The sequence below is a fragment of the Cervus canadensis genome, chromosome 7, assembly GCF_019320065.1.
Source record: "Cervus canadensis isolate Bull #8, Minnesota chromosome 7, ASM1932006v1, whole genome shotgun sequence".
Taxonomy (NCBI): Eukaryota; Metazoa; Chordata; class Mammalia; order Artiodactyla; family Cervidae; genus Cervus; species Cervus canadensis.
This window is the reverse complement of record NC_057392.1, coordinates 29,140,286-29,157,089: the sequence shown is the minus strand read 5'-3', so window position 1 is coordinate 29,157,089 and position 16,804 is coordinate 29,140,286. Positions and strand designations below refer to the sequence as shown.

At 49.2% G+C, this 16,804-nt stretch overlaps 1 protein-coding gene across 1 annotated transcript in view; it reads left to right on the top strand.

Annotated features, from left to right (window-relative positions):
* The window catches only part of SH3BP5 (SH3 domain binding protein 5), a 76,710-nt gene that overhangs the window by 1,587 nt on the left and 58,319 nt on the right, over window positions 1-16,804 (top strand). Inside the window, exon 2 of the mRNA XM_043474759.1 lies at window positions 359-421. Within this exon, the coding sequence (XP_043330694.1) occupies window positions 359-421 (63 nt within the window). The remainder of the gene's footprint in view (window positions 1-358; window positions 422-16,804) is intronic.

Below are 16,804 nucleotides of genomic sequence, written 5' to 3'. Positions count from 1 at the left end.
AATTCCTGCTCTAAAGCAGAAAGCATTATTTTGATTTAGCCTCTAAACCATTTGTAACAGGTGGGTTTACCTGAAGGCACATACCTGCAATAAATAATTGACCTTCTAAGAAAAGACAAATTCCTGGGACCTTAAGTCATTTTCAAAAAGCCCACTATCAAGAAAAAGGTTTCAGAAATGCTGACATTCATTTGTTCTTCCAGCCAAGGCACAACTGTTTTCCTTGACAATTAGTACGGACTGGTTCCTCTTCCTACAAACTGGCCAGAGTAATTTTGCAGGTTTTGGGGCTGAGTCACAGTGGAAACCAAAGACATGCATCCCTGAAGTCTTTTTTTCTATCCCTTTTCTTCATCAGGGGGAACTGGAGAAGCTCAATCAATCCACGGATGATATCAACAGACGGGAGACTGAACTTGAGGTATAGAAAGCTGGGTTCCGAAGTGAAGGTGGCCTCTGTCCTGCTGACCCCAGGCTGGTTCACTCTGTTTTAATAACTGCAGAGTGGCTGCTGGCGTTCCCTCCTTGAAGTTGAGCAACAGCAAGCTGCCCGACAGAGTAAATTACACCACTGAGGCCAGCTAGTGGGTGGAACACATGTGGATCCAATTTCACATGGTTTTCATCCTGGAAGCTCGGAGGGGCCCAAACCAAGGGCTTTACACACTCTTAAGCCCTAAAGTTAATGTGGTCTGTTGCAAAGTTAGAAGGAGTAAGGGGGGAAATTAGCTGTGCCCTTTAATGGATAAGAATGAATGAGCTCACAAAATCTCTTATTAAATCTTTTACGGTGACTCCTTACATTGCTACTTGGAAATATCATGTGTTTCCTCAAAAACACTTAGATCTTTTTTGACTTTTGGGCCCTAACCATTCCCCCCCCCACCCCGCCCCCGCCCTTCCACTCTCCTGCTTTTTTTCTTTATTGTCTGCTTGGGTGTAGAATATTAATGACCTTAATGGTAAAGAAAAGCTGTTTAGTCTCGGAAGCGCTTTCCTGCCTGGAAAAATGTGGGGAGCTGAGACCTCTATTTGAAGTTCATGGGCATCTTCCCACCTGAGTAAACAGATGCTCTTCATGGCTCCCACTTCAGCCCCACTTTTCAACAGGGGTCGGTTTTCCCACCACCTCCCAGCACATTTGACAACCCCTGCTTGTGTCTGCGAGCTGTGGGAGGGCCTTCGTCAGTAGCAGAAGGAATGGCAGGGAAGGTCAGCAGAAGGGGCGGGCCGCCACTGGTCCCTCCCGGTGAGGGGGTGGGAGGTCTCAGGAATGTCATCCACCAGCCAGGCAACCCTGCGTTGTCCCTGCATGTCGAGGCCAGAGGTGGCCCGGAGAGGCAAAGCTGGTTTGCCGAGCTGCTTCTGAAGGACTCTTGCTGTGTTCTGGTTCATCTGTGAGCCCTCTTCTCCCCCAAATGAAGTACCTTCTGTGTGTGGAAATTTTTTGCACTTATGATAAATCAGGACTGTTGGTTGGGCAGTTGAAATCTCTTAGAATCTCAAGTTTGGAATTCATTCAGCAGCACGACCCCTTTCATTTCTATCAGGATTTGATGTTTCCAAAAAGTTTTTTTTTTTTTTTTAAATGTTTCCCTTTCTTTGGCTGCTGTGAGTCTTGGTTACAGCACGCAGGATCTCTAGTTGTGACGTGCGAGTTCTTAGTGGCAGCGAGTGGGGTCTGGTTCTCTGAGCAGGGGTGGAACCTGGACCCCTGCATTGGGAGCACAGAGTCTCAGCCCCTGGGCCACCAGGGGAGTCCCCCAAGGGTCCTCCTTCCTCCTTGTCACAGCAGCCCAGAGCTATGCTGTTCATGATGGCCGCCTCTTGCCACGTGTGGCTATTTGAACTTAAATTAATTACAATTAAGTAAAATTAAAAGTTCACTTCCTCAGTCATAGTAGCCACCTTTCAGGGGCGCAGTAGGCCTGGTATTGGACAGATCAGAGAAAACTCCCCTCATCATAGCCAGTTCTGCTGGGTGGCTTGGTCCTGGTAGGCAGGATGGGAGGCAGGGACCACCTGTTCTCCAGGGGAGGATGTGGAGGTTCAGTGTCCTCACAGTTCAGCCACACGGCAGAGCCTAGTCATTTTTCAGATCCCCTTCCATTTCTCATGTTCTGCGATCCCAAATGCCAGCAGATAAGTTAGAAATAGTTGTTTTTTTTTTTTTTTTTTGGCAAAGTACTGATCTATTCAGGGCTTCTCAGGTGGCCCTAGAGGTAAAGAACCCGCCTGCCAGTGCAGGAGATGTGAGAGACATGGGTTCAGTCCTTGGGTCGGGAAGATGCCCTGGAGGAGGGCATGGCCACCCACTCAAGTGTTCTTGCCTGGAGAATCCCATGGACAGAGGAGCCTGGCGGGCTGTGGTCCATGGGGTCACAGAGTCAGACACGACTGAAGCAATTCAGCACGCATGCATGATTTATTCATCCAACACATATTTATAGGGCTACTCCATGCCGGCCCCTGTCCAGATTGTGTTCCCCTGCTGAGGGCACAGTTGTTTTATCTCAACTCTTTTCAGCCCCGATTTCCGAATCCCCTTTCTGGACACACTTAGGTCTTTGTGCGTCACAGGAAACTCTGACAGGTGTTTCCTGCCTGGCTCTGGAGAGCACTTGGCAGCCGCCGGGAGAGGGGGTCAGGGCTGACCTGTGTCACTGGCTGCCCTTTCGTGGCCTTATTATAACCAGGGTGTGTGTGTGTTAGGCGCTCAGTCATGTCCGACTCTCTGCGACCCTGTGGACTGCAGCCCGCCAGGCTCCTCTGTCCATGGAATTTTCCAGGCAAAGGATACTGGAGTGGGTTGCATTTCCTTCTCCAATAACCAGGGTGGACTCAGGCAATTATAGTGCAAACTCTGGACGTCATGAAAACTTCCTTAGCAGCCATGTTAAAAAGTAACAAGAAACAGCTGAAGCTAATTTCCATCCAATTTCCTTTAACCCAGAATTTTTGAGATAGAATAATTTCAGTGTGGAATCAAAACAGGAAAATCACGAATGAGATGTTTTGCATATATTTTTGTTTCAAGTCTTGGAAGTATTGTGCATCTTTTATACCTAGAGCACGTCTCACTTCAGACCAACCAGGTTTAGGAGGGCAGCCCGGGTCTAATCAGTGGGGTTTCAGCCGCTGTGCAGGCTCTCTGGATGCTGCTCACGCTCCCAGAGCCCACTGGGGAGCTGATGGCAGCTTCTGGCACGCTCTGTCCCTGCGGGCAGGCACTGGGCACCCACCTGGTGTCGGGCTTGCAGCCTCTGCAGATCCAAGCAGATAGGGTTGTTCAAGACAGAGGCCGTGCCTCAGAGAGTTGATGTCTCAGTTGAGGCTGGGGCGTGGAGGGGTGGCTAGTAATTACGGATTGCCGTGAGTCCAGTAGAAGAGTGACCTGACGAGGGTCTCTGGAAGACACTGAGCAGAAGGCTGCCGTGCAACGGAGCCTGTGTGCGGAGCGGCAGATGGAGGGATCGGTGGGGTGCCAGGGGAGGGCGGGCACCGAAGGGTGTGGGCCAGGGAGCAGCCACCGTAGCACACGGGTGGTCCTCCCGGTTTGCACAAGTTTCCGCTAAGCTTGCGCGAAGCCGTGGCTCCCAAGGGAAATGTCGTGACCAAAGGCTTTCAATAACTTCAACCTCATTAGGCTCCCGTGAGCCTCTGGTCCCCCAGTGTCCACTGATCAGTACCTAACTTTGTTTCTGTTTAAAGACACATTCAGTTCAGTCGCTCAGTTGTGTCCTACTGTTTGCGACCCCATGGACTGCAGCATGCCAGGCCTCCCTCTCCATCACCCGAGTTTACTCAAACTCATGTCCATTGAGTCGGTGATGCCATCCAACCATCTCATCCTCTGTTGTCTCCTTCTCCTCCTGTCTTCAATCTTTCCCAGCATCAGGGTCTTTTCAAATGAGTCAGTTCTTCGCATCAGGTGGCCAAAGTATTGGAGTTTCAGCTTCAGCATCAGTCCTTCCAATGAATATTCAGGACTGATTTCTTTTAGGATGGACTGGTTGGATCTCCTTGCAGTCCAAGGGACTCTCAAGAGTCTTCTCCAACACCACAGTTCAACAGCATCACTTCTTCGGCGCCCAGCTTTCTTTATAGTTCAACTCTCACATCCATACATGACTATTGGAGAAACCACAGCCTTGAGTAGACGGACCTTTGTTGGCAAAGTAATGTCTCTGCTTTTTAATATGCCCATGATTTTATTGTAAAGATTTTTTTTAATGTGGACCATTTTTAAAGTCATTATTAAATTTGTTAAAATAGCGTTTCTGTTCTTTGTTTTGAGTTTCTGGCCTGTGGGATCTTTGTTCCCCAGCCAGGGATGGAACCTGCACCCCTGCTTTGGAAGGCAAAGTCTTAACCACTCAACCAGCACGGAAGTCCCTAAAGACACCTTATTTAATGTGTATTTTCGGTTCATTCATGTTGAGCTTGGCCATCAGCACCATGACTCAGCCTGATCAAAGCTCATTCAACATGTATTTTCTCCGTTAGGCTCTTCACAGCTTTCCTGGGCTTAGGACACCAGCCAGCCCTTTAGCCCTAGGCCTGGGGTCCGTTTTAAGCAGGAAAGTCACGGACACAAAGCCCAGAAATGCAGAAAGTGTGGCACTAAATGGACTGTGTCGAGGATGCCTGTTTACGGCATGAGAGCTGGAACGGGGCAGAGGGTGTCTGTCCCTCCTCCCCGGGAACAGGCCCCGCAGGCGACCGAAGTATCTTGCCAGTCTGAGCAGGTCCACAGGTGGCTGTAGACTAGCACAGTATTTTTTGGAATTAAGTGAGTAGACAGATTCACAGATAATGACGATTGACTGTCTATATTTCAGAGCCTCGAGGGGCGGGTCTTCGGCTGTCCGCATTTCCTTTCCTCTGCTTTTTGATTACAGTCCGTGGGGCCCAGCACCCCTCGTGGCTTGGAGCAATTCAGGTGAATTGGTGAGCCCAGTGCTCACTGACGGGTGAATGGGTAAAGAAGAGGTGGCCCAGGAGTTAATCCAGGTTTGCACTGCAAACAGGTTTGATCCTTGGTTGGGAACTAAGATCCTGCACGTGGTGCGGCCAAAGAATTTTTGGTACGTATACACATAATGGAATGTTACTCAGCCGTGAAAAATGAAATTCGCAGCAACATGGCTGTACTTGCAGGGCATTACGTGAAAGTGAAAGAAGTCAGACAGAGAAAGACGAAGACTGTATGATACTGCTTATATGTGGAGTCTGAAAAAAACTGGGGAATATGACAGAAGTGAAGCCGACTCACAGGTATAGAGAACACAAGCTAGTGGTTATCAGTACAGAGTACTGGGTGTAAACTAGCCTCAAGGATGTTTGTACAACGTGGGGAATATAGCCAATATTTTGTATTAACTAGAAGTAGAAAGTTCAGTTCAGTCACTCAGTCGTGTCTGACTCTTTGCGACTCCATGAACTGCAGCACACCAGGCCTCCCTGTCCATCACCAACTCCCGGAGTTTACTCAAACTCATGTCCATTGAGTCGGTGATGCCATCCAACCATCTCATCCTCTGTCGTCCCCTTCTCCTCCCGCCCTCAATATTTCCCAGCATCAGGGTCTTTTCCAATGAGTCAGCTCTTCGCATCAGGTGGCCAAAGTATTGAGTAGAAAGTAATTTTTCAAAATTGTATACAATTTTTTTTAAAGAAAAAAAGAATTGGTGACAGTTTGTGGCATGGTTGCCTCTGGGCGTCATAGCTGAGGCGTCAGCTGGAATGCACCCCTGCATCCCATTCCGTGTCTTGGTGATTTAAATGGGAGATGATCAAAGGTGTCTGATGCCAGACTGTTGTCAGGTGACATCCGCCCCTTCCTGCCATGTTGGTTTGCCTCTGACCTTGTCTGGACAGTGTGGTAACCCCTTTGTCCTCTGATTTCTGTCGGGAGAGCCAGCCTTTTCAAGGCTGTTGAAGGGAGTAACATTTTATCAGAAAGAAAGTGAAGTCGCTCAGTCTTGTCCGACTCTTTGGGACCCCATTGACTGTAATCTACCACGCTCCTCTGTCCATGGGATTTTCCAGGCAAGAGTACTGGAGTGGGTTGCCATTGCCTTCTCCAGGGGATCTTCCTGACCCAGGGATCGAACCCAGGTCTCCCACATTGCAGACAGAAGCTTTACCCTCTGAGCCACCAGGGAATCCCAGCCTTTTATCAGAGAGGCTCTCGAATATGAGCTGATGTTTCAAGTTAAGAAAGCACACGTATTTTCCCACAGGCACATCGGTTAATCAGTTTTAACCATTAACTCACGGAGTCTTTCTTGAGCACCCACTGTGTGCTTCCTGGAAGGCCTGTCTGAAGGGGGCAGGCCTGGGCTGGGAAGGGCACTCCAACCCCAGGGGAACAGGAGCACCCCCTGAGGGTGGGGCGAGCTGCGGCTGGAGAAAGAAGCAGCCCTTCTGTCCCGGCAGCCTTGCCCCGGGCTGCGGCAGGCAGGGAGGCCGATGCACTTGGACGCGGTGTACCCGCCCCAGCGATCTGTTCTCAGGTTTGAAACAAGAGGCAGCACAGAGAATTTCTAAGTCACTGTCATCAAGATTTGTAAAACTCCACGCCCAGTTCCTTCGTTTTTCCACCGTGTATAGTGTTTCCTTATCCCCTGCTGCTCTGAAGGTGGGCTTGTCTTGGGCTGAAACGGCCCCTGAGGAGCAGGAAGGGCCCTCCAGGCCCAGTTACCACTCACATTTTTCTGGCTCCGAACAGCCATCGCTCGCTGACTTTTTCAGCCTGCCCTTCCCAGCGGGGGCAGAGGCGCTTCACTGTAAACGGCCATGGTCTTTCCCTCGTTGCTTGGGTGGAGGCGGTTTGAAAAAGCATCCAGATTCCGGACATCTGTGTTCCTCAGACGCACAGAAGGCCTGCACCAGCATCAGCCTTCTCCTTTGCCAAAACCTAGCAAACAATTTCTCTTTAAAAAACTGTCCCGAGCTTGGAAACTTGGGGTGGGGGAGAAGAGGGGGTGAATTGGGAGCAGCCTGGAGTCTCCTAATGGATTATTAGCACAAGTCAGGGGAAGAGAAATTCTTTTCTCAGAGGACAGTGTTGTAGCACTTTCTCCTTTAAGATGTGTGTGTGTTTGTGTGTGGGGTGTGTGTTGCATGAGTGTGTGTATGTGTCTGTGGTGTGTGTGTGTGTGTTGTGTGTGTGTTGCATGACTCTGAGGTGTGTGTGTGGTGTGGTGTTTGTGTGTTGCAGGGTGAGGCTGACTCTCTCTGTCCCCGGGGGGATCCGGTTGCAGGGTGCCATGTCCTGGAGGCGTCCGTGTAGCCCGCCCCGAGGCCCTCCTGTGGCTCCGTCCTGCTGGGTCCTCACCGTGCTGGAGGCGTTGGCCGCAGAGTGGGGGCCCCGTGCAGGGTCTTGGGAGCTGGAGGGTGCTCTGATGTAACGGGGGCTTTGGCATCAAGGCCTGGGGGCTCGGGTTTTTGGGAGGGCCAGCCGCCGGCAGGGGAGGGTGGAGAGTGGCCGGTGCAGACGCTCCACAGTCTGGACGGCACGACGGGGAGGGGAGCCTGGGGGGGAAGATCCTTTGGTCACTGGCTGTGTGTGAGGGCTTTTCTGGGCCTCTGGGGAACCCAGCTCTGACCCGAAGTTTGGCCATCGGACCAGTAGGACTCGGGGCTGCCTGCTTGGGTGACAGTCCCCACATTGCTGCTGGAATGTCTGTGACTTTTGACCCAGCAATTGCACTTGGAAGAATTGATCCTAAGGGGGTAACTGGGCACAGATCCGGGTCTGGCAGGATTCACCGCAGCCTTGTTTGAAAATGTTGGAAAATTGTGACTCCACCTGACTGTCAGTAGGGGGTTGCTGAAATAGATGAATACCAAGCCCAGACGCTGGTTGAGAGAATCCAGGCTTCATGTGTTGACCAGCTTGTTATTAACCAAGAAATGCATCTGAATGGGAAAAAGCAGGTTCCAAGAGCATGGATTCATGATTTAGAATCATGATGCTATGCTAAAAAATATGTTTATGTGCATAAACAGATCTGGAAAGAATTACCTGCCAGCTATTATATCTGGTGGAGAGATTAGTGAGATGTATTCTCTTCATATTTTTCTATATTTTCTGAGTTATTTGCTTTGATCCCTTGTGGCTCAGCTGGTAAAGAATCTGCCTGCAGTGCGGGAGACCTGGGTTCGATCCCTGGATTGGGAAGATCCTCTGGAGAAGGGAAAGGCTACCACTCCAGTATTCTGGCCTGGAGAATTCCATGGGCTGTTTAGTCCATGGGGTTGCAAAGTGTTGGACACGACTGAGTGACTTTCACTTCACTTCATAGTCAGAGGGGGAAAAGAAAATCCAAAGTCACGGGAAAGGGGCGCATGGAGCGACATCTTGACTTCAGGTGGTGTGGCTAGAACTTGAGCTCTGCTGACTTTTGGGGGCACTTGCCCCTTTGGAGCCTGAGTCACCCCGTCCGTGAATTGGAGTCGTGACTCTCCTGGGGGGTCTGGGGGGCCTGGGGGGTAGGAGGAGACACTGTGGGTGGGCGGGCTTTGCTTGCTGCCCAGCCCCAGGTGCGGGTGTGGCTTCCCGCTGGCGGGGCTGGCCAGGCGCGTGGGGACCCCCTGGATGTTCAGGATGGATGCAGGGAAGGTTCCAGCGAGATGCTCCGCTCTCCTTCCCCGGGCCCTGCCATGAGGACCCTGTGTCAGAGACAGGCTCCGGGCAAGGGGCCAGAGAGAGGGCTCCTAGGGCCAGGATTACAGCGGGACGGACTCTGAGGGTCTGGAGCCGCGGACCTTGGGCTCTGGAAATCAGCTGTTTCTCTGCCTGAGCTGCGCTGTGTTAGGCTGTGTCTCCTCCTGGGATTTGCCTGGCACGTAGTGGCTGCTCGGTTGATGTACGAGCGGATGAAAGTTGTCGGAGTGCCCCTTGATGGCTGTGTGGCCTGGGGCAAGTTACTCAATGTCTCTGAACCTCAGTTTCCTCATCCCACTGATGTCGCATAGTAAGCCATCAGTATCATTGCTGCTGTTACTGGGAGAGGGAAGGCCAGGGCTATAGCATGGCGGGTCCTTGCAGGAAGGACTTGTGTCCATCCTGGCATGTCCTTGACTCCTAGCTGCTCTTCAGTAATAACGAGAGCTCATAATAGTAATAATGGCAATAAAAAGTGCCTCCCGTGTGCCAGACCCTGTTCCAAGCACTTTGTGTAAGATCCCTGAATCCACAGCAGGACTTTGTGTGATAGAGCCGATCATCCCTGTTCTGCTGATAAAACCGAGGCCTTGAGTATCTTGCTTTCAAGGAATTGCCCAGCTGTGCTAGTGATATTGTTGACATTCTTTGTTGTGGGGGGCTGTCTTGTCCATTGTAGAAGGTTTAGCAAGCAGCCACTCACTGAGACCACTTCCTGCGCCCCCCGCACAGTTGTGACACCCACGCACATCTCCAGCCTTGAAAGTGTCCTGGGGAAAGGGGACGGGGTTGCCTGGCGGGGGGATCCCCTGCCCTCGAGAAATGCCATCAAGCCTTGGTCCTTGCAGAACCAAGTTAGGATTGCCTGGTCCTGGGCCCACCCAGACCTACTGACTCAGAAGCTCTGGAGGCGAGGCCCCCAGGAGTCTGTTTAAGGCAGCACTAGCCATCTCACGCATGTCTCTCAGGTTGTATTCTGGTCATTTCTGTACCGGTCTGGCTCTCCTTGCCCTGGATTCAGCCCCTGGAAGGAAGCGCTTGGCCTCCCCATATTTGTACCCCAGTATCTCCCACAGTGCCTACTCATGATGAGTTGGGGAATGAATGGCTGGAGTTGCATTTAGAGCCTGATGATCTGTGGACTCACTGTGGCTCCTGCCACAAGCAGCATCCCGCAGAACGGGCAGGGCCCTTTTCCCTTGTGCCTGCTCTGAAACTGCATCGCCCCCTGGGCCGTGCCTGGGCAGCCTTGATGCCGGGCACAGAGGCAGCGTTGGTAAAGTACAGCCTGTGACCTCTGCCCTCCCCCAAGTCCCTCAGTCATGGAGGTGTAGGACTCTGCCCTGCTTGGAGATGCTCAGGTTTTAAGAGTGTTTCACACTGGAATAGGATGACGTGTGGATATGGACACATGGCCATAATCTGTTCAGTGGGAAAAAATCTAGTGGGAAAAATGCTTGTATAAGACTATGCATAGAGTTTATGTAAAAGCATATATACATGCAATAAAGGAACATGGACGTATAAGAGGAAAAAAGGTCTAGGAGAGACTCATAGCCTGGTCCACAGACTCTAATCTGCTTGTTACCAACTAAGGTGAAGTACCCACAGAAATTGAGAGTAAGATTTTAGAAGTTTTTCTTTTTAGCCATTTGGCATTGCTGTGACATCCCAGTGGCTTTTCACTTTTCTATTTCATTGTATTCTGCAAAAATGTTGATTCATGTTGGTTGATGGTGGGGTTGGGGGGATGCAATATCATAGTTTCAGAAGCATGTAGCCTCACAAGTTTTTAATGGTTACTGCTAAGAATGCTGGGGGTTTTAATTTTTTCATTTCTCAATGTTTTCTGCATTATTTGCAATGACCATGTTTTATCATTTTCATAGGCAGGGCATGAGGGTGGAGGATGCAGCGCTATTATAAAAAGATACCTTTATGAATCAAAGAAATGAATTTCTATGGAAGGAATTTTAGGAACGATGCGGGCTGGTGGGAAAAAAATTTCTAGATTGGTAGTCCCTGCCCTACCTGTAGATAAACCCTGATGTTGGTGGGTTTGCTTGATGAATTATTGTATTGTTAACTTCTCACATGGTAATTCATGGAGGGTTGAAAAGAGCCTTAAAGGCCTTTTAGGATTGTTTGCAGCCAAGACACCCTCATCTATAAAAATACAAAACAGTCACCAAGATAGAACAGTGGGAAACATTCCAAACATTAAGGATGTTTAGATATTCACACTTACTAGATGGATTTGAGTAGTAGCATCCTTTCTATGTGGATAAAGACTTGTGGGTATGTATAGCCCTTGGACAGCGCTGATACTGTAGTGTCACTTAGGGAAAATGATATTAGTGTGGGCTGTTGGCTAGAATATAGAAATAGCTGTCAGTGTTGAGATGCAGTCTGCTGCCTTAAAACAAATCAGCTGTCTTCCTTTTAAACAATTATACAGATAGTATGTAAACTTTCCTGGCACCATTGTGGGAACCTGGGCACCTGCAGTTGCAGTACAGTGACCCGACTGTGTCCCCAGCCTTATCCTGATACCTTCCCTCTGACTGCAGGGTGTCTCGGGGTGTCGTCACCTCAAAAGAAGACAGGATCTGAGGACTGGTGGAGCTGTCGGCCCCATGGTTGAGAGAATCTTCAGATCCCCCTGTTGGCAGAGAGCTGGGTCCCTGTGGCCTTTTAATATTGAACTATTGTTTTTCCCTCTGAGCGTTTATTGTAGAGCCTTTTAACATAGCAGTGTGTTGTGTGTGTGTGTGTGTTGGCTGGATGAATTAAACATCTCTTGAACCTCATCCTTTGGCAGGCATCCCAGTATCTTCGCCCAGCGCTTGGTCTCTGAAAGTTACTTAATCTGCCTATCACCACATAGACGCTTCTAAAGTAGAGGCTGTATCCCTTTTATACAACACATCTTAACCAAGAGTCTCACGATCGTTTGCAGATTTGCAAAGGTGCTCTTAAGAGAGCTCAGAGAATCAGCCTCTTTCATTTCCTTAAAGGAAGGTGGAAAACAATTTTGATCTCTTCTGGCCTGACTTTTTTCCTTTGCTGTGTTTTGCTGGATTATCCGAGAGCCAGTAGCGTTTGTTCTGACAGAAAGGAATTGCCATCAGGAAGACAATCACAGAAGCGTCAGCTGTGTATTCACACTGCAGCCAAATCCGCTTAATGTAAATGCCTGTCGTGTGGGGTCAGAGTCACCCCGCAACCTGATGACTGGAGTTTGGGTGTCTTTGTCTACCTGACCGTTTTGTTGCTAGCACACAAAAGGCTTCAGCTTCATTCTGATAAATTTGAAACTGGCAGATTTGACATTTTCTCCCTGGTTTTTAGCTTTTTTTTTTTGAAGAAGAAGAGATGGAAGAGAGATTGTCCTTCCTCATGGTTCTAGTACCTGTTTGTACCTAACAAATTACCCCCAAGCTTCTTTACCCCAAATCAAATGCTTTCTCTTGCCCATGATTTGTGGATGGGGAATTTGGAGTGAGCTCCATGGGGTGGTCCTCGCTGGAGGAGTCTCATGCACTTGTAGCCAAGATGTCAGTTGGGTGTGCCTTGCCCTCCTTGCGGTGTCTGACTGCCCCCAGTGGGTGTCTCAGGATGACCATGTGGAAACACCAGAGCCTTGGGGGTCCCACAGTGGCACTTCCGTGGTGATCTGCTGGTCCAGGCAGCCAGGAGCCCAGCAGATTGAGGAGGACGGGCCTACAGTCCATCTCTGGACGGGGTCCATGCCAAGGCAATTGAGCCCCTTTAGAGTGGCCATGCTCCGGGTGGTCACACCGAGACCGAAGCCAGCAGAAGTCCTTTGGCTTCAGGAACAGCCTCGTTTCACAGGACCTTGCCGAGTTGCTTTAATGGATAACCAGCCAGCAGAGCAAGGACTTTGATTATTCCTCTTGGTGACCCTTAAACCAGCCAGTGGCAATTACAGCAACAGCGCGCCGTTTTGAGCCGTGCCATGGATTCTGCCATAAGGGATTCTTCGCTGCTTTGCCCCATTTCTTTGAAATTTTGTCTGAGAGAATATTATGCTGCGGCTTCAACACCTATTATAAAAAATTAGTGGCGCCCAGGGGCCCGGAGTACAATAGCTAGACAGACACTTTGTAAATTCAGGGGGAAGGTTCTTAAATCCCTTGGGCAGCTTTTCTTCCCCTGCCCTGGATTTTGCTAGCATTCCCACTGCAGAAATAGGATTCCGCATTGGCTAGAAATTGGATCCACCCCCCTGAGGTTGGAACTTGTTCAAGCAAATCGTATTTGTATGCTATGAAACTTGGGATCGAAAAAGCATAGGAAAACTTGTTTTAGAGCTGATAGAGGAAAAGTGTGGACTGGGGCCTTCAGGAAATCTGAATTTGAATCCTCCCCCTGCCTCTTTGTAAGCTGTGCAGTCTTGGCAAGGTTTTTAGCTTTTCCAGGTTTTTCCTTTCCTTCTCTCAGAAGGGGGAAGGGCAGTACCTATCTTGCAGAGCTATTAAGGATTAAATAAGGTGATGATTGTAAAGTGCCTGGCCCTGTACCTAGCATGTAAAGTGTTCAGCCAGCTTAGGTCCTTTCCTGTCGAACCGTTGCTGTTTATTGAATAACACCACCTCCATAAAAATCACTACTGTTTATCGAAAGCTGATTGCATTCCAAGCATTGTCCTCAAGGGTTTATGTAGGTTAGTTCTTGCAGCAGCTCTTGAGGATATTGCTGGGACACAGAGGGGCTGAGAGACTGAGCCAGTTCTCCTGGGCCACATGGCCGGTGGGATGAGGACCCAGGATTTCAATCTAGGAGTCTGAGGCTGGAGCCCAGGCGCTGAAGTAGTTTTAAAATGTGTGTTTGTGGGTTTGGAGGGTGCATCCTCTGAGGTCCCCACCGAGGCTGGTGAGGTGGAGGAGCGCTGATCTAGGACTTGGGGACCAGGTGTTCGGTCTCTGCCCTGACACTCACCAGATACACATCCTTGGGAGTGGGGGAGGCTTCAGTTACCTCTCTGTGCAATGGCAGCCTCTGAGTTAGATGAGGGGCAGAGGCTTTTCCATCCCTGATAGTGAATGACTGAGACTTTAAAAAATAATCTGTTTTATTGAAATATAGTTGATTTGCAATGTGGTGTTAATTTCTGCTGCATGGCAAAGTGATTCAGTTATACATATATAGATATATACACACATTCTTTTTCATATTCTTTTCCTTTATGGTTTATGACAGGATATTGAATATGGTTCCCTGTGCTTCACAACAGGACCTTGTTGTTTATCCATTATATGTAAGAGTTTGCACCCGTTCATCCCAAACTCCATCTGTCTCTCCCCCACCTCTCCCTCGGCAACCATAGACCTGTTTTTTGTGCCTTTGAGTTGGTTTCTTTCTGTAAGTGAGTTCCTTTTGTCATATTTTACTTGTTTGTTTTACTCGGCCATGCCGTGTGGGATCTTTACTGCATGTGGGATCTAGTTCCCTAACCTGGGATTGAACCCTGGCCCCCTGCATTGGGAGTGTGGAAGCTTAGCCACTGGACCACCAGGGAAGTCCTTTTTATTCTTGTATTTTTTTGGCCACACTGTGCAGCATGTGGGATCGTAGTTCCCCAAGCAGGGATCGAACCCATCCCCCTGCAGTGGAAGAGCAGCAGTCTTACCTGCTGGACCACCAGGGAAGACCCTGTGTTATATTTTAGATCACACATATAAATGATATCATGTGGTATTTGTCTGGTTTACCTCACTTAGTATAATCATCTGTAGGTCCAAACATGTTGCTGCAAGTGGCATTATTTCATTTTTTATGGCTGAGTAGTATTCCACTGGGTGTGTATTAATATATATGAACACACATGTATACACTCACACATATATTGTTTAGTCACGAAGTTGTGTCTGTCTGTTTTGCGACCTCAGGGACTATAGCCCGCCGGGCTCCTCTGTTCGTGGGACTTCCCAGGCAAGAGAAGACTTTTGCCATTTCTTTCTCCAGGGGATCTTCCCAACCCAGGGATCAAACAGGCAGATTCTTTACTACTGAGCCCCCTGGGAAGCCCCCCACATATACACACATACACAGGCGTCTTTTTCTTCCGTTCCCCTGTTGATGGACATTTACATTGTTTCCAGGTCATAAATCCTGTGGCTATGATCACAGGAGCGCATGCAGCTTTTTGAATTATAGTTTTCGTTTTCTCCAGATAAATGCCCAGGAGTAGGATTGCTGGGTCAGGTGGCAGCTCTGTTTTTAGTTGACTGAGGAACTTTCATACTCTTTTCCTTAGTGGCTGTCCCAGTTTACGGGCAGGACAGAGATTTTGATTTGAATCTAGCAACATGCTGAATGGGCTGAGTCCTCAGTCTTGATCACGGGGCAATAAAACACGTAGGTGAATCTGTGCTGCAGCCAAACTCTGATCCTTATTGAAGCCATACTTGGGCACAGCTGAAGAGAAGCCCCTGAGAAAATGAAAGTGCTCTGCCTCGTTCCTTCCCACTTCCAGGCCTGCTGAAGCAGCCTCTTTTGACGTTTTCAGCCGTTCCTTCTGGGTTCTTCCGCGTCTCTCGCCGCAGCGGCAGTGGGTTTTGACTTTGGTTCCTTTGCGTCCTCCGGCCTCCCTCCCTTCTGTTCTGTGAGGGGGTCAGAAGGAAGGTCCTCCAGGAGGAGCCAGCAGCATCTAGCCTGCAGTGCGGGGCGGGGGGTGCGTGCTTTCCGGGGAGGCTGTGCTGCCTGGCCCCTGGCGCCCCCGAGGCCGGCCCTGAACTCGCGCACCGCCCTGATGCCCGCGCGCGTGTTCATTCTGAGACAGACCTTGTGATGCAGGACCGCTTGATGCGTGGCTGACGCGTCACTCCCGATCAATGTGCACAGTAGGGTTATGATCCATCTGAGATCTGGTATCTGCAAGTGTGGGGGAAAGTGGGTCTTCAGGTTGAGGAAATATGTGAAGCCTCTCAGCGTAGACATGGAAAATAGTTCACTAGTGGTTGAACTCCTGTAAAATGCCAGTTTCAGCAATTCTGCCTCCTCTCACATAAAGAATCCTGGGGGTTTAAAAACACTGTTTGGCCCGGAATGAAACAGCAGCAAGTCCTGTCAGCCGTCTCAGCTTTGTGTGTGTGTGTGTGTCAGTGTGTGTGTGTAAGCGTGTGAGTGTGTCTGTATGTTTGTGAGTGTGTGTCAGTGTGTGTGTGTGTAAGCATGTGTGTATGTTTGTGAGAGAGTATGTGTGTAAGCGTGTGTGTCTGTATGTTTGTGAGAGTGTGTGTGTATGTGTCTGTGTGTGTATGTATGTTAGAGTGTGTATGTGTGAGAGAGGTAGTGTGTGTGTCAGTGTGTGTGTAAGCATGTGAGTGTGTCTGTATGTTTGTGAGTGTGTGTGTGTATGTGTGTGTCTGTGTGTAAGCGTGAGTGTGTGAATGTGAGAGTGTGTCATTGTGTGTGCGTAAATGTGTGTGTATGTATGTTAGAGAGTGTATGTGTGAGAGAGGTAGTGTGTGTGTCAGTGTGTGTGTGTAAGCGTGTGAGTGTGTCTGTATGTTTGTGAGAGTTTGTGTATGTGTCAGTGTGTGTGTAAGCATGAGTGTGTGTGAATGGGAGTGTGTCAGTGTGTGTATGTGTAAATGTGTGTGTATGTGTAAGTGTGTGAGTGTGTGTATGTGAGAGTGTGTGTGTCATTGTGTGTAAATGTGTGTGTATGTATGTTAGAGTGTGTGTGTATGTGTGTGTGTGTATGTGTGAGAGAGGTAGTGTGTGTGTCAGTGTTTGCATGTAAGTGTGTGTGTGTATGTGAGAGTGTGTGTGTCAGTGTGTGTGTGTAAATGTGTGTGTATGTATGTTAGAGTGTGTGTGTATGTTTGTGTGAGAGAGTGTGTGTCAGTGTGTGTATGTGTGTGAGTGTGTGTATGTGAGAGAGAGTGTGTGTGTGTCATTGTGTGTATAAATGTGTGAGTGTATATGTGTGTTAGAGTGTGTGTGTGTGTGTATGTTTGTGTGAGAGAGAAAGAGAGAGAGAGAGAGTGTGTGTGTGTGTGTGTGTGTGTGTGTGGTTATGTAACTTCTGTCCCTCTTCCAGGGCCTCAAACCACTGACCCTTGTTCCTGAAGATGAAAGGGTTTTCTCCTTTGTGGAGCT